The sequence below is a fragment of the Helicoverpa zea genome, chromosome 4, assembly GCF_022581195.2.
Source record: "Helicoverpa zea isolate HzStark_Cry1AcR chromosome 4, ilHelZeax1.1, whole genome shotgun sequence".
Classification (NCBI taxonomy): domain Eukaryota; kingdom Metazoa; phylum Arthropoda; class Insecta; order Lepidoptera; family Noctuidae; genus Helicoverpa; species Helicoverpa zea.
Window position 1 is genome coordinate 8,540,181 of NC_061455.1, and position 22,308 is coordinate 8,562,488.

The 22,308-nt window shown below is 34.9% G+C and overlaps 2 protein-coding genes across 2 annotated transcripts; one reads left to right on the forward strand and one right to left on the reverse strand.

Moving 5' to 3' along the window:
* Positions 1 to 120: 120 nt before the first annotated feature.
* On the reverse strand, positions 121 to 9,878 carry LOC124630050 (acyl-CoA Delta(11) desaturase). Its single transcript, XM_047163762.1, has 6 exons — positions 9,677 to 9,878; positions 3,401 to 3,749; positions 2,112 to 2,242; positions 1,344 to 1,549; positions 816 to 1,001; positions 121 to 698 (listed from the first exon to the last, which is right to left on the reverse strand). Exons 2-6 carry the CDS (start codon positions 3,738 to 3,740, stop codon positions 458 to 460), a joined length of 1,104 nt encoding a protein of 367 aa, XP_047019718.1. The 5' UTR covers positions 3,741 to 3,749; positions 9,677 to 9,878; the 3' UTR covers positions 121 to 457.
* LOC124629683 (probable glutamate receptor) lies at positions 4,764 to 16,725 on the forward strand. The gene is made up of 7 exons (XM_047163196.1): positions 4,764 to 4,773; positions 4,989 to 5,165; positions 10,552 to 10,753; positions 10,985 to 11,155; positions 12,347 to 12,567; positions 16,059 to 16,270; positions 16,570 to 16,725. Exons 1-7 carry the CDS (start codon positions 4,764 to 4,766, stop codon positions 16,723 to 16,725), a joined length of 1,149 nt encoding a protein of 382 aa, XP_047019152.1.
* The last annotated feature ends 5,583 nt before the right edge of the window (positions 16,726 to 22,308 follow it).

Genomic DNA, 22,308 nt, shown 5'->3' on the forward strand with positions numbered 1-22,308 from the left:
GGTAAAAAGTAGCCTATAGCCTTCCTCGATAAATGGGCTATCTAACATTGAAAGAATTTTTCAAATCGGACCAGTAGTTCCTGAGATTAGCGCGTTCAAACAAACAAACAAACTCTTCAGCTTTATAATATTAGTACAGATATTAGGTAGGTACTTACACAGTTACACTTATAAACTAAGTAGGTATGTAACAATAAACTTAAAATTACATTATAACCTAAGATCACGTTTGCCCTTATACAATTAAAGTGCCTAAGTACATGCTCAGTACTTATTAGTATACAGTAGAAACTCCATAGTAACTTACAAAATTGTTTGATTCTGACTAATAATTTTAAGTAGGTAAGTTCCTAATACTGTAATTACCTGAGGAATTACAACCTATGGTTTTAGTATAGAAGTCTGATGCCACTAGTATTGATCTATTATATTACTGCCCCTGGTATTTTGATAAAATTTAGTCATCTCGTGGTTCACCCCTGGCCTTTGCCACCGACCTGACCAAGGATGGTGATGCTTCCTTCAAGTCATACGCCCATCCGATACTCGCGAAGTAATTCAACAGTGTTGTAGTCAAATTCATTGGTATTCCAAGTTCAGCAGCCTTGTAGTCCCAAGGGAAAGTGTGGTGGTAGTTGTGCCAGCCTTCGCCCATAGCCACTATTGAGACACCCCAATTTTCTACTGGCATTATGTTCCTAGAAAAGACGTAATGAAAAGTCCGTTATTTGTGTGTGTTATAAAAAGTGCCCTAGCTAAAAAGTACCGTCGAGTTAGTTAGCAACGGAGTTCAAAAGGAAGAATTGGAGACATACTTGTCATAAGGCTTGTTGCCCCACAAATGCGCGAAGCTGTTGACCGACCAGGTGAAGTTGAGGCTTAATAAGTACCGCAACACTGACTGCGACATGACGGAAATTTCCCAACATTCGTCCCAGCATAGGGCAGGGATCACGGAGGGTATGACAAAGCAGAAGACTATCTTGAATAACAGGAAATATCTGAAATATATCAAAATTGAAATGTTAAAGAAGCCATGTATATAGAATTTGTGGTTGAGGCTACGAAAAGCAAGTTTCAGGTAGGTACAGGTAAGCATTGCCCATTTACCTTTCTAACTCTTAAGCTTTTTGAAAAATTCTGTAGTATACTAAAGACTTGTAAGTAGTTGGATTTACGATAAAATTGTCTTTCCGAGACTTATCTACTTGGAAACCTTACCACGCAGGATGTCTCGTAAACAAAAGCGTCTTTCCCTTAAGTACCTAAATTCAGTATCTAGGTAGGTACATTTCGCTGAAATTAATGAAATATTTTATTATAAATTATATAGAACTACTTACTTGGTATGGAACTGAATAAGTGGATCATTGGTGATGTCGCTCAAGTCAAGCTTGGCGCCTTGTCTTAGCACATTTGGGTGTTTCTTCATCATCAGCCAGCCGACGTGCGAGAACAAGAAGCCTCGGTTTGCGTCATGTGGGTCTGCTGTGGTTTCCGAAAACTTGTGATGCACGCGGTGGTCCCGAACCCACTCGTATATAGTGTTCTGGATATGAATAAAGTAAGTAATTAATTATCGTGCCTTATCAATCATAGGAGAATTTAATATTAAGTACGCACATAGATTTATATAGATATACAACATGTAACGTAATTAACGCACACCCTCAAACACCCCAATTAGAATATTATGTTATAATCATAATACATACACTGAATTTTTAATTTAACATGTATATGCATTGTTATTTACTAAATTAGTTATACCAATTCTTGGAGAACTTTTTGGTCATACTACTACGCACGCAAATATCGCGCCGCGCGCCGTTCGACACAACATAACGAAACTACAGAAAAAGCCGACAATACACGAAGTCTTATTACTTTGAGTTACGGTCTATTTGAATTTGTTTTGACTGTACAGGTTAATATGACAATAATTTCCGTAGTTTTAATTATTTTTGGGATAAAAAATTACCTATATTAAAAATGATATAAATCGATTCAGTAAACGATTCTGAACAAACTAATTTCAGGATGTGCGTTAATTAAGTTACATGTTGTATATTATGTGTATTGTGATCTTTATAGGATAGAGAATATACTACCTGACCAGCCGCTGAGTAGCATATGATGAGAATCCATTGGAGAGGTAGTTTAGCTTTGTATGAGCGATGACACCAGTACCGGTGTGCTCCTCCCGTTACTCCAAAACCAGCCACCTGGCCAACGAGGTAGCCTGAAAGGTAAAGGCCACTGTATTTTACACCCGACTATGTCAATTCGAAATCATAATAATAATAATCTCCACACCCCGCAGGGCATCTGAGGCGGATGACGGGGAGTAGCGACCCCGCGGGGCTATATATCCGAGTGCTCCAGGGAGAGTATACTGTCCCCCATCTCCGGCCTGCCGGAGTGAAGCATGACGGGGGATAGGTCTCCCGCCTCTTGGCTTGCCTTCATCGGCCGGTCAGAGTGGAGTCGCTAGAGTAGGGTTAGCAGCCCGCTCGGAGGGTAGGTGCCTTGTGGTAGGTGGCGAGTGGGCCGGTGATGCTGGACCCACAGGGAGCGCGTGATCTGCGTTTAAAGTCCGCCGAGGTATCCTCAGCCCCTCATGTACCTGTTGCCCCCTTGTTGCGATTTAGCGACTGATTCCCGGGGGCCCAGTAAGTGAGGTGGCGAGTCTCCACCTGCCATTTTTACATGTATTTATTAATACATTGTGCCATAGTTCCCGTAGTTTCCCCATTCCTAGTCCATTAGCATCCCATCACAATAGCCCAAGTAGTTTTCATCCACAGTTAGCAATAGTATAGCATAGAACCGGGGATTGTCCTTGGGTACATTTCTATAGTGTATACAGGGATAATCGTCGGTTTTATGTCACCTTCTCATTAAAGTTGTCTCAAAAGGGCTTCAGCGTGTTGGCTTCGGCCCCACGTTCGCCTCCCAAAAATCCGGGGCTCCATAGTCCCGAGGTCTGGTAGAGACATACAAAATAATCTCCACAAATTAAGTAACTTCACGGGATTAGGCTTATTTTTCCAAGCCGGAGCAAATGGCAACAATGAAATTGTATTAATCCATTGTTATACCTATTATGTTAGGTACCCACTTCCTAGTTTATACATAGTATGAATAGATAGGGTGTCATAATAACGTACGTAATTACTGATAACAAAACAGTATCCCTTACTGGACTCGATTCGGTTTTGTCAGTAGGGAGTTACCTAAATAACAAAAGGTTCACTACTATCGTCACCAATTTCCCATTTGATTAATTATAGATCTCATGTTACCACCCAACCTCACGTTAAGGTGGCAAAGTAAATAATAATATAAATAAGTTGTTTATAGCCATTAAGTAACATGTAGACAAGTTGTGCATACTCACCGAATATTAAAGTTTGCCATTTGAATGGTTTTTCTATAAAATATACAAATCTTAAAAACCATAAAACGCCAATAATGTGGAATGCTGTTATAGCAATTGTGTTGACCCATCTAATGGGAGTAACGAAACCCATTCTTTTCTCCAAGCATCGTAGTGGCGCAAGGAATTTGGGTTCTTTAGGATTTAACATCTGGTCATAAGGACTGATCTGGTACAGTGTGCCATTGTCTCTGGTCTCGCCAGTGTCCTTCGCTGGGTGGTGAAGCTTGTATTGAATGTAGTCATTTATATGTAACGGTTGTTCTATCAATTCAGTTTCCGTGAAAGTTATTGGAGCCATTGTTGTTACCTGAAAACAGAACACGTTAAGTGTGACGAAGCTCGTTTAAACTCGTACAATCGATGATGTCTAGACTAGACATCTGTGCGCCCGGTGCAAGTGTCCAATCGTGAACCCACGGATTGGCGGATTTGCAGACTTTGCCCTCCCAAGGTCCATTTTCATTGACCACATAAACGTCCATTTTCTTAAAAAAACTAAACAATATCTTGAATAAAATAACGTGAAAATTCTTGGTAAACAGTTGTTTTAAGAAAATTGATGTATATGTTGTCGGTGAACTTGGCCTTCGCCAGTCTATAAACATATGTTTAACTATTTTGTAACACATAGGTACCCATTTAATTTCAGGTAACAAACCTGAACAAAATTTCGAAGTAGATTCATTTTAAGTAAGTTGTTTTAATGACAATGATAACTTCGATTGGCGTTATTGAAATGTCCGGAAATTAAATCGAGAATTAACCCTGACCGATTGAAGGAATTACTTTAATATTAAAAAAATAAAAAATCATGTCTGTTTGTTTCATGTCTAACTTCTTGTAACTCTACTTAACGTCAAAGGCTAGGCTGTAGGTATGCTCTGATCGGGTAAAATTAACTTAAAGGAATAATACTTTAAACACGCCAATCACGATATTGATACAAATTCTATTATTATATGTAGTTCAATCAATTAATACATCAGAATATGTTTGCCGGTACTGAATCGACGCATACATTAAACATGAAGTTATTTGTTTGAATAACAAAACAATGTAGAACATTAATCACAGTCGCACTACGGCTGAAATGATTGATTTATAGTTATTATGAGTTTGATAATTCTAATGTAGATAGATTTGGTGTATTCCATTTCGTGTCGTTCCCTATTACAAAGGTGAGGTGACTGAAACATTTTGTAAGTTCAAACTAAAGTTTTTAAATAATCATTATGTAGATAATATAAATTATTGTTTAGGTTAATCAAGTAGGCACAGTGTTTGTTATTATCTCCAAGGGTATGTAAAATAATTAATCATAATGATTGAATGTAAGTTCAGAAGACCTATAACTGATTATCGTAAGTTATATTATTTACATTTTGATATGAAAAAAATAAAAATAATACGAAAATGTTGAAATGGCACAATTTTATTGATCTGAACGCGTAATATTTTTTAGAAAATTATGGTATACCTACAGCAAGAATTCCCTCGATAAATTATTTATTTATTCTCAAGTGCTAGTTAAGAATATGATTTTCAGGTAATATTCTGAAGATGAAGTTTTTCGCCGTAGTGTCCGTTACAATATTAGGTCCTGCATTATCAGTAAACGCTTATTGCCCTGAAGCTGCGCTCGCGCCGTTGCCATTTGTGTTGGAGTACGCCGTTTGGCGCGGGTGGCATCAGGCTGTTATATACAGCCCGGATATTGAGCCAGGTATATATTTACTTATGTATATCAAATCACTGCTTCAGCATTATTTGATGAGATTTAATGTAATCAAGGTAAAATTAAAATCCTGCCGGGGCTGTGGGATTGTTCGAAAGAGTTACCGCGGCCACGGTACATAAAAGGCTTACGACGGAACACGATGGATTTTTAGTCAGTAAAAGTCTGACACTTCCTCACCGCTGCTAACCCACAGCGGGATAGGGTCATTTGATGATTTTTGCCAAAGTAAAAAAAAAGGTAAAATGAAAATAGTTGTTGTTGAGGCACGTGATAATTAGGTAAAGGCGCTGTTAGCTATGAGTCGAGTTGATTGTTTTACGCATGCAAAAAAATATTTGTTTACTTTTTAATTCAAGTCGTCATAAAACCATCCGATAAGATACTTATTGTTAAAAATGACATTAAACGTTGCAATTTGTAAGTAAAAAATTTAGGTCAGTAGGGTGAGCTCAGTCACTCGGAATCGTTAAGTTCATACCGATCAAGTTTTACTTCATACAAACTTATAAAGCCCCGGTTCACCTTACGCGAATATTAAATAATAATCAAGTTTTTTTGAAAGTCAAGTTCACAGGAAGTTAAAATTCATGGGCTATAGGTGTTTTGGTATAAATAAATAATTGGTAAGTGCACATGTGTATCAAGAGATAAGTATCTTTTGGTATTTTTTAATTAAAAGATCCTCAAATTAAGACCTTGACCGTAAAATGTATAGTTACGTGACAGCTGTACCGTGAAAGCCTGTAATGTACAGAGGTAGGTACCTATAATGTATTTCTTTCAAACGCAGCAAAGTGTTTGGTCAAAAAAATATAATTTCCTCCCCGCTTCGACAACAGTTTATGAGATGATAAAAGTATTTGACTATCTCATAAGTCTTAAAAAAACCATACATACTTTTTCAAGTTGTTCCAGTAGTTTCAGAGATAAGCTCGTCCAAACAAACAAAAGAAAGAATTAATTAAATAAAGAATGATAAAGTGACTCATTATTTCATTATGTATAGTAAGTGTTTCTTAATTTGTTTGTAGATAATATTTCAGTAACTGTGTTTTACTAAGTGCACATGAATGTACATACCTACTTGTATACCAAACTTTGTTTTTGTTTGTTCCGAATGCCCTCTGAAATGACTGGACCGATTTTGATGGAACTTTTACTGGCAAATAGCTAATGTAAGGAATAATTTAGTTAATTATTAGAATTGTGAAGGAATTAGTTCCTTTCGTGAAACCGCAAAAAACACCTACTTCTAATTATAATAAAGAATATATTGGAAAAGAGAGATGAACATTATTTTGACCTACTTACAATAACACTTATTTCCTTATACGTTTCGTGCCGGGAAATAATTTCTGATTATCCAAAAAAATCACATCGGTGAATTTTATTGATAAAATGATTCATGACAAAGACTGCTGGAATGTGTAATTAATGCTAACTCGAACAGATACGGCACGAACAATCTTTGAGATCGATGCATTTCTTACTCACCTACTGATAAAAACGACAATTTTTATTTTGCAGTGCGGTTAATTTATTTTCAACTAGCCGTTTTCCCGCGGTTTCACGCGCGTCCCGTGCTAACTACTGCCCGTTTCGGGATAAAATATAGCCTAAGGCACTCATGAACATTGTAGATATTTGGAAATCCGACCAGCGGTTCCAAAGATTATCCCCTACATACAAACTTACAAATTTTATCTCTTTATAATATTAGTATCTATAGATCACTCAATCTATCAATTATTACTTATTTCTCATCACATGAATTAGGTAGTTACAAATTGCATTAACCACAGAGACTGGTGTCTGATTTAGGTTAATCTTGTATTAAAGAACACTAGGCTTACCCTTCGATAATTACCTAGCTTTTGTCAGCGGTTTCACTTATCTCTGAAAGCACATTTTTGTTGGTTCCACGATAAAGGATACCGATTTGGAATTTTTATGAATCACGATTCAATTTGTTGAAGAATTAAATCGGTTAAAGAATTTGCAAAGATTGCCGTGATGTAAAACTTTTTATTTAAGGTTCGTTTTATTTTGTTAAGATTTGAAATACCTAATTTAAAATGTGTCTTTTATTTTTGGTATAGATTTATAGTTATTAGTTTATAGTACCTAAATACGGATCGCATTATGTACGGTACTCAAAATATAATTGCATGCATAACTTAATGAGTCTAATAGGTTTCAGCGTTGTACCTCATTTCATGTTTCCTTAATGAACGCAATTTACCTTGAAAGCGTAACGAGCAAAAACAATCACATTTGTTTTTATAGGTTTAGGCATAACAATTTGTAAGTTGCATTTCAAATTGTCCCGTTATCATATTTCAAACACGTTGAATATTATGTCAAATTAAAATATCAGTGTAGCACTCAAGTATAAAACAAAGGTACTTACTCAATATTTGTTTTACGTTTTTGAAATTGAGTTTTGTCTAGTTTAAAAAAAAATATATTCTAACAAAACAATAAACAAAAATGTAGTAACGGGTTTCTGCTATGTTTCGGTTCACATGCCTAGTATTTATTTCAGATTGTAAATTAATCACTGAAATATAAAACAATATTTTATTGTGTATTGCAAAATTACTAATTTTACTTACCAATTTATTTTCCGGTTAAAAATTCACACATTAATTCACAACATGAAAATGTTCTTGTCACCACAAATTAATCACGTGTGCGGATGTCGCGCGGACTAAGTTACATCTGTGTAATGCACGAAGCATGTGTGCGGCTGTGCTGCGCCCGCGTTGCTCACGTGTGTTTACCCTACGTGTCTTCAGCCTCTGTTCAGAATCTGCTCAGCACAAACCTTGTCACGTACTTTCACTGAGCAATGCTATCGATCAACAATGCGACATCGCTATTTATTAGTGCAACTAATTTGTAAATTGTTATTCTAAATAAGACATGTAAATTCAATTTGTAATATTTTATTCAACTTCATATTTACATGATTATATATAAAATTAAATTTCTTAGAATTCAATAGTTCACACATTTTAGTAATTTTACATGGATTCTGCATCGAATGACGAAGGAAAGTATGGATTAGTTAGGTCCGTTTCAGAAACGTCGTCGATTTAACACTTAACACGATTTTCTACTTACCTAGACCATTTTTATTTCACTGTCTGGTAAGGCATCTTCGCGAGCATATAATAGGTACAAATAAAGATTAAAAACACTTCATGTGTTCAGAGAATGATCTTCAATTTTTCATTCCAGCCATCTTACTATGAAAACGAATTTCATCAATAGTCTGAGAATTGTCCATAAATAGGCACGTCTGCTATTGTAGTATGTATATGCATATAGAACAACCTAAATGATTACATTTTAGATGTTTGGTATGGTGCTGTGAAACATACAGTCCTATGGTGCAGATTGCCGTGTCAAGGTTGCAAGGACACTGTTGTTACTGGCCAAAATGTTCTAGAAATAGACGACTCTGTTATTCCTACTCTGTTACTATACCTAATGGTTTGCAGAGATTGTTTAAACCAATTAGCACATCTGAAAATGTACACTATGCCATCATAACCTATGCCGTGTATGTAACGTAGTTCCATACACATAATTGCAATATAAACAAGTACCTATGTAAGTAATAAAAAATAAGTGACTATATTTAGTGCTGGCGGAAAAAATATATTTTTTTATATATTTATGTCATAACAATATATTATATAAACACAATTTCCAACATTTATGGGAAATTCATTTTTGATTTGATTCAATTTGCAGTGGTGATAAGTTCATGCAGACGTTTTATACAATTCAGTTATTTTCTCTTGGGAAATCAATCCTAAGGCTGTGGTACTTTGTCGCGGCACGACGTATTTGTACTGTATCTATTTGAAGAATATAATAATAAGTATATAACACATCTGCCAAAGATAGCTGCTCTGTACTGGGGTTGATAAATGAAGGAGGCAACAAACTCATCTTCCAACAACAACATATTCCACACATTCGAAACTTCTCTATTGCTAAAAATACATCATATGATCGATTTGCCTAATTATTTTCTTTTATTCATGGAATTTAGATTATTTTTCATCGTATAATAATAATATAACTATAGGGATATCGTTAACACAGCGAGATTGTGTTTGTTTACGTGATTTAATCTCAGGAAATACTGAATCAATTTCAAAAAATCTTTCAGTGTAACATAACCCATTTGTCTACTCAGGGCATCCGGGACGCGGGAAACCGCTAGCAGAAGTTAGTAGCTAGGTATAATATGAATATTTCTGTGACATTTCTTTCAGGATGTCAGTGGGCTATAGTTCGCTTGATGAAATGTCTGAGCATCAATGGAGTGGCTTCAGCATCAGAATCATTGCACAATGTTCGCTTACGCGCTAATCTTGGCATCATCATTTTATCTCCGCGTCTCAGAAGAAATGCTACTGCCAACCTCACGAAACTTGTTAATAAGGTAATTAGACTTTAAAAACTGGAATAATGCTTACCTTGAAGGGTTGAGGTATTGTGGCGCATACAGGTCTTACTGACCTACAAATTTCTTTTAGTTACATCACTTGCACATGGATACTTCTTCATACGACTGGTTGATAGCAGCACGAACTAATCAAGACTTTAATTATATCAACGAAGTACTTAATGTTACTTCAGTTCGCTTCGACCAAAACATTGTGGTTGCATACACGCAAACCAAATACGTTCCTGAAACCAACAAACTCGGATTGTGTGATGTTAATTTCATTTACAAAGGCAGGAGTAATTATTTCAGCCAACGCCCACGGGATTACGGGAGCCACTATAATAAATATCAAAATGTACACAGGAATCAGAATATCAAAACCGAGTATGAAAGGAACTATTATCGTACTTCGGAGAGGTTCAGAAATTTGACAAGGAATAAAACTTATAAAAGGGACGGAAATGTCCTTCCGCTGTATCAGACCGGAGTTACGAACTATAATTATTCAAGAACATTTACTATGTTGAATATAAGTCGCTTCTCACTGTATTCGCAGTTCAGGAAGTGGAATCAACTGCACAGTCTGGAACCCTCGGAGAGAGTCATTAGCGTTTTGCAGTATTTTAAAGTACGCGCTAACTCTACGCTTTACGCCTACTTTCTAGGTGAGCTTCAATAACAAATCATCTCCTATTTATCAGCAGGATATCTGAAAATCCGGAATATACTTATGTAGATACTTATTTATGAATGATTTAAAACATAAAATCACTCACACACACATCTTCTAGGCTTATTATTAATCTAATCTGAAATAGTGGAAATGTTATCGATCTATCCTGTTATTGATAAAAATGTATGTAGGCTTCTTTCTCTATAAGTTTAATGTATTATGTAATGCAGGTAATTGGAGCCCAAGTCAATCGATGTCAGGAGTGGAGGTGTCGTACCCAGTGGAGTCCCGCACCTTCTTAGGCGAGGAGCTAGTGGTAGGGAGATGTAACTCCACGGGTGATGGCAATCCATCGCTGGATGACGAGGGTCCATCTTCAGAGCCTATGTTGGATGACATCCTTCATTTCTTGACAGTGAGATTGAATACTACGTAAGTTTGAAAGAAATGTCTTTTCTAAAGAATATTGATGAATGTACTTTTTCATGAGGTATTCCAACGTGTTGGAGAATCTCATAATATTTTATTTAATAAATAAGTTTCAATTTTATTTGTTTTCCATACGTGTGACTCTTTTTATTAAGAGAGATTGATAGTTTGTTTGTTAGCATTGATTGATGATCATAAAGTTTTTCAGCTTGACAAAGTATTGTTTGTCGCCAGTTCATCGACACGGTATTATAGTAAGCTGGGCTTTCGCACGTACGAGGGTACATGGACCGGCCTCCTAGGCGCTCTGATGGACAATACCGTGGACGTGGCGCTTGAACCCGTCACCGTGCACGCGACCCGACTACAAGACATGGACTTTATCTTCCCTATCGCCGAAACAATGTGAGTGTCACTTATAACAGTATAAATAACTACACTCCTAACTTTCACGTGGGCGAGTAATCTATAATACCAAGTTCGGAGCAAGTTTCACTCAATAACGTTGAGACTTCTCAGAAAATACTCACAACAAGGAATAGCCGATTTTCTTAGAAATGAGAAAATCCTTCTGAGATTTTCTTCTTTACATCGAGAAATCTGCTAATACACCGAACAATTCCAAAGCGATGTGAATTTTATTAAAGCTCCCTGCTGGTAAGCTGATCACTTGACAATAGCTGGACTTTCTTGGCTTCGGATTTTCAGGAAAAGCAAAATTATGTGGGCGCGTAATTGGATTACTTGAACTAAACTAAGATTGCCGAGCGACCAGCAACGGGCTTACTTTAAATATGTATTTTATTGAGCTTTATAATAATATGTTTACAGAAAATTAAAGCACTTCAGGCATTTCAAAAATCAAAAAGTTTTCATTTCATTTATTCGCTTAAATTATATTAATTATTAGCCGTTTTCCCGCGGTTTCACCCGCGTCCAGTGGGAGTTACTGCCCGCACCGGGATAAAATGTAGCCTATGTTATTCGCAGATAATATAGCTTTCTAATGGTGAAAGAATATTTAAAATCGATCCAGTAGTTTTTGAGTTTATCCATTACAACCAAACAAAAAAACAAAGTTTTCCTATTTCTAATATTAGTATGGATTGTGTCAAGGATTAAAGAATAAGAATAGAAGAAAGCGAGTTCAGAGCTTTGTGGATAAACGTCAAGCTTTATTTAGATACTCAAATGTTTGATATGAAACATAATTTTATACATTAAAATATCCGAAGTAGTTACGTCTGATACGGCTGCATGTACATTATTTATGAAGATAAAACCCCAGATCGCCGTTTGATAAAGAATGATAATTTTGTCCATTATTTTACGTTGTTATTCGAATTTTATTATTTTACATCGTTAATGAAACAATCACTGGTATCTTAATATTGCTTCAGTTCATATTTATACTTACTAAAAAAATACTTACTCTAGCAATAGAAGCTTAAAAATATACATATACATAGGATTTTACATTGTATAGGTAGATTTTGGACGATACAAAATAATACTTTCGAATTACCGGTTTTAGTGATTTTTTGTGTTAGTAACATTAATGTCATCTATTTTGTGTCTAATATTTTGGCTTACTAGGTGCAATATCTACATTCGCCAGCAAGAAACATCGACAGTCCGGGACATATTCCTGGCTCCATTCAGCGTGAGGCTCGTGGCATGCGTATTGGCTGTCGTGTTGATATCAGCTATTGCCATCGTCATCATCAGCCGAGCTACCTCGACGGTATGCGCCAATGATAGGCGTATGGGTTACACCGAAGCATTGATATGGTCCACTGGGATATTGTGTCAGCAAGGTACATTTCGTCTGAAATTTATATTCTTAGGTTCCTCAAAAGGAAGAGTGTTCTTGGTATTTATAAAATTTAAAAAGTGCAATATGGCAACTCTTGCTCTGAATACTCCCTTTTGCTAATTTATACGTAGTCAGGTTGACCGGAGATCTTCGATCAACAATAATGATGTAAGCCGGAGATGACAGATTTGAATTGATGATACTTTAAGGAAAAAGTCAAATAAAAATTAAATATTTGCAATTTTAGAGCCTTGTCCTGTCCGTATTTGGGTGAACGAGTTTCAGAAATGAATAATTGCGAACGTAATGATAAAAAGTGACGTGTAATTACAAATCCCACCAAAAACATTAAATGTAAAAAAAAGCCAATCCTCTACGCAATTTCTCCACCGTAAAAAGTTTTGAGATCGCATAGAAGCCAAGTCCTGTTCAACTTTATTTGTAATAATAAATCAATATTTTGTCACTATATCAATAGTTTCGTTCACTTTACAATAATATTGACTTGGCCATGAGCACAATAAACTACAAATATAATACAGCATATCTTGGAGAGGTGAAAGTCAAACATGAAGTTTAATATCACAGAATTAAATACTTTTAGTTTATTCAATTGTTACTCAATGACCGACAGTCAGTATCATCCAACATCAATGAACTGCACATGTACTATGGCGCATGTTTAGTCCATGGTGATCTCAAATTCCAATCAGTGCATAATCAGTCCAATCGTAAAATCATGTCCATATAGAATTTATCAATTCAATGGTATTTACACATTATTTCAAGGAGCGACTTTTAACTTGTGCTCATGGCCAAGACAATATTATTGTAATGTGAACAAAACTATTGATATAGTCACAAAATATTGATTTATTATTATAAATAAAGTTGAACAGGACTTGGCTTCTATGCGATCTCAAAACTTTTTATGGTGGAGGAATTGCTTAGAGGATTGGCTTTTTTTTACATTTAATGTTTTTGGTGGGATCTGATTTATTTTTTGTAGGTCTCTTTCTTCTCTAAGTATACAGGGTGTGTCGTTCACAATCACATTAAATCCTATCGCATATACTTTATGGTATTCTATGGCGAATTGTAAAAAAATAGCCCAATCCATTCTGTGGTTTAGCCACAGGAGTCATTTTTCGTTTTTATAATTTACAACATCATGTGTAAAGCAGAGATAAAGTTATAAGTATCGAATGTTTTGAGCTGTCAGTTTTCAAGGGAGTATGTCAGTTGTTTGTAATGACTGACTTTTATATGGTGTTCTAATTTTTGCACATTTTTATTCTATTTACTTTGTTTGAAAAATCCATTTTTTTATTTTGACGTATTTTTATTTTTTCTTTGTTTTAATCGACATATATTAACCAGTACATTAAGGCATTTCATTTAATGTGATTGTGAACGACACACCCGATAAAACAAATTAAATTAACTTACATGCAACTAACTAAATATATGTATAACAAACTAAATACGTACACCTAAAGTAGCATGTAAACAACATTTTTAAAAAATAAACTATAAAATTTCGAAATTGTTGAATTTTTGAATCGATTTATTTCAGAGGTAGATGGCGCTATCACATGAAATTATTTGATTTTTTTTTAAAGTACTACTTATACTAAGCTATGTAACGAAACCATAGCGCGATTTAGACCAGCACAACGCCATCTATCGAGCGAGCATGCAGTATTTATCGCACTGCATTAATATGAAATATTTTATCATTATTCATTTCATTTTAACCTAGCTTTTTTATTCATATGTATGTATATTTAATACATGATAACAATATACCACACTACGTAACAATAAAACAAATACATTTTTTAAATAAATAAATAACAAAGTTATCAATGCAGTCAAAATTCAGACACAATGTTCTTGAAAAACCGCAAATATAAATTTGTTTCCTATTTTTTATTAAGTTTTAAGGTTTTTATAATTTTCCCTTTATATGTAGCTAATAACCTATCTTGGTGCCAAATTTGAAGGTTCTAATAAGTTTGCTAGAAGTACCTTAGACTTTTGATGATCGGTCAGTGAGTCAGTGACAAAATGGTGTAACTTTGATCGCTCATAACTCGTAAACTATTTATTCAAATGTCTTGTAATTTTGAGACTGAGCTTATTCTAATACTTACTCTTGGTCATCGAAAACCTAAACTTCTAGCTTTGTTCACATGGAAGATACAGGGGGCTGAAATAGCCGCGAAACGCTTCGAGAAAAGATGGTACGGCCGTGCCCGCTTTGCTCGAGTCTTGGCTGGGGCACTGCCGTGCCCTCAGATTCATGTTTTGTTTTTAAGTTGTATCGAAAAACCTTGCCAATTTTTAACATTGTAGGTCATCAACAGTAAGTTCCCTTTAGGTTTTGATTTACTGAACAGTTAATAAAAACAATATTTGCTGGTGATAAAACAAGATTTTTTAAAAGCTTCAAGGATCACTAGTGTTAACTATTCTTTACGGTGTAAAAATTACAAAGGAAGAAAAATATATGTATACGTTAAAAACCAATACATTTAAATAAGGTGGCTAACGTTATTATAGTAACATGTTGATAACATAATGGTTTTACAGCAATACTTTTCTAATTACTTAAATATTTAAAGTAAAAAATAAGGTTTTGAAACTAATTCTTTATGACTTACGTGAACACTAAGTCAGAATTTAATTAATCTTGGTACCGTTGTATTAGATTACGAAAGTACTTTCAATGTAATTAGGTAATTTAGGAGACGATATAAACCTACGGAGTGTTTCCAGAAGTTTATCTGGAATGTAGATTAAACCTTTTTGAGGACTGGGGCCTGAAACATAGGTACCTGAAACATAGGTATAGGTACATTTTGTGAATATCAAACATGTTGGAAAAGTCAAATTAACTCACAATATCAAGTTCACTCGTCCACGCATATTTTATAACATAACCGAAATATTTGATTCTTTTGAATACAACATTAATTTGTTTTTATTTCAAGTCGTTAACCTTGTAACAATATTATGTTAAGTATAGTAACTAATTTATTTATTCACAATATATTTACATTAATTGAAAATAAAATAAAATAAAATAAACTTATATATATATATACAACTTAAAACTAATAATAACTTTGTTTTTTTTTATGAATAAGTATGGATACTCTAGCGAGGTGAAAAATATTAGCATGTAAGCAAGGTGGTCGCGGGGATTACCGATTCAAGTTTAGCTTTGACAATGTATTTGAATGGCACGTTGCAAATATTGTATTAGGTTGAAGGTTTTCAGCATTGTTATTATTTTTATTTACACAAATTGTTTTTTTCCTCACATATAGTAGGACGGAGCTCATAGCGGGTGATGAGAGTAAATAAATATGAAGCAAGCCTTGATAAAAATATCCTGATTTTTATTTTTATGTAACAGTAAAATTATTAAGCTTATTGATTTTTATTTTTTATTTTAAATATATTAGTTATTGATGTTTCCTGTAGGTGGCACTTGGACGCCCTCGAACCCTGCCGCCAGCGTGCTGCTCATCGTGTGCCTATTCTTTGCCGTCGTCACGTACAATGCGTACGCAGCGTTCATCACCTCCGTACTTTCGGTCCGAGTAGCCAGCGTCGACACCATAGCTGCCGTGCTGCATTCACCCAACTTCAAGATCGGATACATTAGGAATGGAGCTGACCAGATGTATCTAATGGTATGGTTTGCGGAGGATGTAAAAGCAGTTGATATAGATAAAACCCCAGAAAATACAAAACCTAACGTACATACTAGTTGAGAAATCGCAAGGAGTGTTATCTTTCTTCTTCTTCCTGTTCCCAATTCTATTTGGGGTCGGCTCAATATGCCTTTCGCTTCCATGCCTCCCTATCGTCTTTCTGACACTCACTCCCATCTTATTCGTAATAATTAATCTTTGTTGTCGTTGCGATAAAATACAGGATTTTGCGCCTACAATAATGTATATAATGTACAATGTGTTTGTTTATATTGCAGTCGACAAAAGACGTGCAGCTGAATGCTTTTTACATTCGAGGCTATTCTGACGCTGACAATTTGGTGACGTCAGCCGAAGAGGGATTGGCGCGGGCCGCGAGGCAGGATTATGCGTTTTTTGCGGGACAAAGGGTTGCGCGATCGACTTTACGGTAACGTAAAATGGCTAGCTCGCAATTTGAAATTTTATATGTAACTTAAAAAAAAATTTGGCCATCATGTTTTTTAGTCTAGTTAACTTAATTTGCTTCATAATAACTTTTTTCCTTCGACATTGCATCTTTGCATGCACGTTTCACTTCAAACTCTGCAATGGCAGGCCACTTACAAAATGGCATCAATAAAAGTGTACATGCACGAGTACCTATTTTAAAGTAGAAAATACACTTGAGGGAAACTGAAGTAAAAGTTTAGAAGCCGATGCCTGAAGTTTGCACTTTGTTGAAAGTATATATTATTCGCAACACGTCAAGAAGTTGTTGCAATTCACACTTCAATGCAAGTGAGTGTAAATATAGAAGTTATTGAATGCTCTGAAATGAATATCACATTGAACTTTAGTATTGTTGGCTTAGCTGTGTTTATTTAGTCTGCTTTTGAACGGGGATCCGTCTTACAAAGTTTATGTTTTGTAGCATGAAAAAAGATAAACATTATAGTTTAGTGCTGTGATTAATCAATTAGTATAGCACATATAACAAGCTAGTCAGGTTTAGTAGTTAGGTAATAAATATATTTGCTTAGTAAATGATATATAACGTGTATTTACTGTATCATTAGCGCTTGAATCTCGTTAGAATGTCCTGGATGTGTTGTTATTTGCTTATGTAGTTTAATATAGTTCATATCTAAGAATATGTTGTGTTAGGTATCTACTTGGGAGACAAGTAAAATGAGTCGTTGCTGTTTAGGTGAATACCTACTGACCTTTATTAATTTGAACAATGATTATTTAATAAGTGCTAGGGTAATATGGGTACATACTGGGTACATACTTAGAGTACATGAGTACATAGGGTACAAGGACAAGAATATAAAGGCAATTTATGCCAAGCTGTGTGTGCGGTTGGCCTTTGCCTGGATAATTGATTGTTATCTCAATCAACATTTTGGAAACACTACCGTGCCTCGGAGAGCACGTACAGATTCGCCACAGATTTGCCTTCAGAATGGGAAATAATTTAATAGCCTTGTGTATTTTGCTTAGTTAGTTTAGTTTGGGTGGTTGCCTAGCCTTATGTATTTCTTTTTTGTAAAAACGTATTATCTGAAGAACATATGCTTATTTTTATATAAGTATGTCAATTAACGACAGTTTCTATTGTTCTACTACCTATGGTTTTGCTTAATTTGACATTACTTGTGGGGCTGGGGCTAATGTCAAAATTCTATCTCCAGTAAGGAATACAAAAGATAGGTAAAATATTGGAATAGTCGTTAAACCTCTTTGTCTCTGACAGGTCTTTAAGTCAAGCTCGTGGTCGGTGTGCAGTAAGGGAACTACCAGTGCACTCGACTCGGGCTCACCTCGCCTTCCCACTGCCTCGACAGTCGCCCTATGCTAGACCTACATTGCTTTCGTAAGTTTAATTTGGATCTTATAGATTTCAATATTAGAGTTATTTGTTTATTTAGGTTTAACACCTTTTAAATGAGTTGCCACATTGATGCTAAAAACTACTAGGGGTCACGAGTTTGTAATACGTACAATTTGCAACATCGCTCTTTATTTTTGGTACTTTTTTTTTCTACATGTTAAATCACACTACTTTAAAGTATTTTTTTAAACTTAAAGAAGATTATTTTTCGGCCTACGCAGGTGATAATCCGTAGTAAGTCGATAAAGGCGTGAGCATATTGTTTATTTTTTATGAAAAGACGCTCGATGTCATTGACCCACAAAACAGGCATAGCTACATTATTTTATTATACTTAAAAGTGCAAGTTTATGAGAATAAACGCAGAAAGTGCTTACGTGACTTGGGCAGCGTAGTGCAAACGAATCTTTACATGTGTGAAATTATAATATTAACGTTTTAGATAAAGACAGTAATGTTATTGAGGACTGATTTCACTGTACGAAACCAGATAAAAGATTAGTTTCTTGTACATAAAAACGACTGTCAAAATGTAGTCATGATAAACCAATTAAAATAAAACTAAAATATTCTTTGATAATGTAAAAAATACATCAAAATAATCATAAACGCTTTAATCGATATTTATCACAATTATTCTGATCTTTAGCGTTAAGAATATTTTTTTAAACCCAACTTAATACTTTACACCTTTTTGCACTATTGCCGACTATGTAAAGAACTGCAAGGGAGCAGCAATAGGCATGATGACAAATTTTTAAATTCCTTTGTATGATGTAGGTATACGTCTATTTTATATGAAAAATTATTAATTTTAAGAAAATGCGAAGTTTTTTTATCAAATAATTGCATTTTTCTTTGTCCACTTTGAATCCGGCGCGAAAACGCTTGTCAGTGTCATGTCGTCACTTGTGACGTCACGACTGAAATTACAAGACGCAAGTAAACAACGCTCGTGCAATAATTAAGTTTTTTGTGTTATTAAATATGAATTCGAAAGGGCATAGGTGTTGTGGGGTCCCCCAGTGTAAGAACACATCCAAAACAACTCCTGATAAGTTATTTGTGTACGTTCCTCACAATAAAAAAATACGAAACAAGAGTGGCTTAAACTTGCAAGGCGAGATTCAAAAGCAATATTGCCCAGGGTACAACTTTATTTTTGTGAAGATCACTTTGATGTAAGTTATTACATAGTTCTCTAGATTCTAGCATAGTTTATAATGTAAATAACTATTTCGAGGTTAGGTTTCATCTCTCATTGTTTTTTAATTAAACTAGTATACTTACATGGAAGTTTTAACATTTCTAAATTCAGCTGAACAAAAATCTTTATTTGATGCCAAAAACTTTCCCAGCATTATGATATCAATTCTAGGCAAATTAGCGCTGTTTGCCTTGATAAATCCGGGCTCCATAACTCGTGTTATAAACAATTAATTAATTAAAAACAAAGATCGCAGTGGAAGTTCACAATAACGAAATATGACGTTCGCGCGCTTTCGCGCGAGTTGTTTTGAGAAATGACGTCACGAGCTCTGATTGGTGTTCAAGATATCATGGCGGATTGCCTTATTTCGTAATTTTATTTTATAAAAATACATATTAATCACATTATTAATAAAGAAAACAATGCGCGTTTTATATTCCAAGCTTCAAGTTTAATTTAATAAATATATTATTTTAATGATTTTTGATTACTGTCATCATGCCTATTTGTAAATTCAATATTCACGAAATCAAATAAAAGTGAATTATTAAATTCTTATAAATAGGTACCTTTGACTTGGTATAGGTACGAGTGCTTGTAACTCAATAAGGTTCTATATTTGAACTTTGTATTTGTGTTCTTTTTAATAATTTTCGGAGAAAATTCGCTTTTTAAACGTACGCAAGCGCATTGAGATAGAAAATCCTTAAAGCACAATTACACATAGGCACCAACTTGGTTTGACTATGTGACTTTTAGTACTGAGCTATTTCTTAGAAAATATTGTACTTGCGTTAACTCAACCTTAGGCTAGAATAATCGACCTAGCTATAATTAGAGTATTCTCCAAAGATAGATGGTAAAAAATATTTTTATTGCTTGGGTTATGTTTGTATCTGTTAAAGGCAATCGATCTTAATACCATTGTGACTTCTTCTGACATCCGCAACTCACTCGGTTCTTTAGCAAGGGTAAACTTAATAGTTTACTTCGAAATCACTGTAGGAAGGTATATTTTGTGAGCATACATTATTTTCTCCTCAATGTCAACAATAAAGTACAGTTTATAATTGATCAAGGAAGAAAGATTTTACGTTAACTTCTTGAAAGAGTTTTTAATCGGCAAGCCAAGTCACCTCAATTATTTGTCAAGGACGACGCTGTAATAACTGAATTCAGCCAGACAATTTATAATTTATATCTTTAACGTCTGTTATCTGTAGTTACCTCTATAATATTACAAAGCTGAAGAGTTTGAACGCGCTAATCCCAGGAACTACTTACTTGGTGCGATTTGAAAAATTATTTCAGTGTTAGATAGCCCATTTATCGAGGAAGGCTATAGGCTATATATCATCATGCTAAGACTTATAAACGAAAAAACCGGCCAAGTGCGAGTCGGAATCGCGAATTAAGAATTCTTACTCGCACAGCCAATAGGTAATCTTTGTTAATTTTTGTGTGTAAATAATAACAAAACCTTTTTTACACAAAAGTAGCATGATGAACCGAAGCTTATCCTGTAATGATCAGTAATTCTCATCGTTACTCAATAAGGCGATTATTGCCTGGAGAAATATTTGTTTTCCAAAAGGCTGAAAGCTTAACCTATATTAATGTATATTATTCGTTGCTGAATTACTTATTACTAAAGATGTTGTTGCTTATTAATTAGCGTCTTTTATTTATTTATTTTAAGAACAAAACATTTTAAAATGCAGCTGAGATAAGAATAGAGTCTAGAGATAAATAATTAATAAGTATGTGTTCAATGACGAAATCTTACTGCATTAGCATTTAAATGCATGCTAAAGGTGATTTCCGGATGACTGATATTTTCTCATAACCTCCATGTTATGCAGACGGGAAGACCAAATTAATCAACTTAACTTATTTATGTATGGTGTTAATGATATCTTGCACATGATAATGACTTCCTAGCACAAGAGACGTAGATGTGACCCATACTCACTCATCTCTGCTGACAGGAAGACCTGAAAATTGTTTTTAGTGCTGAGACTTCACTATATTCCGTAAGGCCCTGAAGTTGGGTTCGAGTCATACTGTGTTGGTTGTGTTCAGACTTCTGCAGCTCCGCAGTGGTGGTGCTCTGGCCCGTCTGGAAGCTGCCTTAGTGCCCGACATGCCACAGTGCGCGCCGCCTCCCGGTTTCGCCTCCGCTAGAGCTACCGACGTGCGATCGGCCCTCATATTGCTAATTGTTGGCCTTATTACGTCATTGCTATTAGGTAAGTCCTTAGTGCTACTTAAAAGATTTATTCAAAGACAAACAGATTAAATGAATAACAATCTTATGATCCTTCAAAGAACTCTGTAGAAGATGTATATGTACTTGAGTTTGCCCTTGGTAGGTTCCATAAATTAATGTTTCAAAGAAAAAGTTATCAACCGTAATTAATTTAAACAAGATGACTATATTTTGACCCTTTAAGTACCTCTTTCTTTAATTAAAATCGATTTCGAAGATAATGTCAGGGCTTTTGTGATCATAAGGGCATAGCGTGTCTCGATGACCATCTGCTATCTGACGTCATAAGTACATTTCTCAAAATTGGCTGAGGTAAAAGATCCCAAGGTAAGCCACTAGGCGTGTTTTGGAACCGGCTGTCAATACACTTGCACTTTTGATCATAAACAATCCGAAGAGGCTCAAGGCTGGGAACAATGTATTTACTCCCTAAAAAGGTTGCATATGCAAAGGCGTGATTTTATTTTTAGATTCCTATTTTAAGCAATTACAACCTTCCTGAAGAGTCCTGTCAACTTATTTATGCATGAGCCAAATCAAAATATTTTTATATTGTATGATAATGTTAATCTTCGACATTTCAATAACTAAAATAAGGAAGGAAAAGTATCTGAATATACTTATTTTATTATCAAGTTAAGAAATAGAATACCTAATGGGTT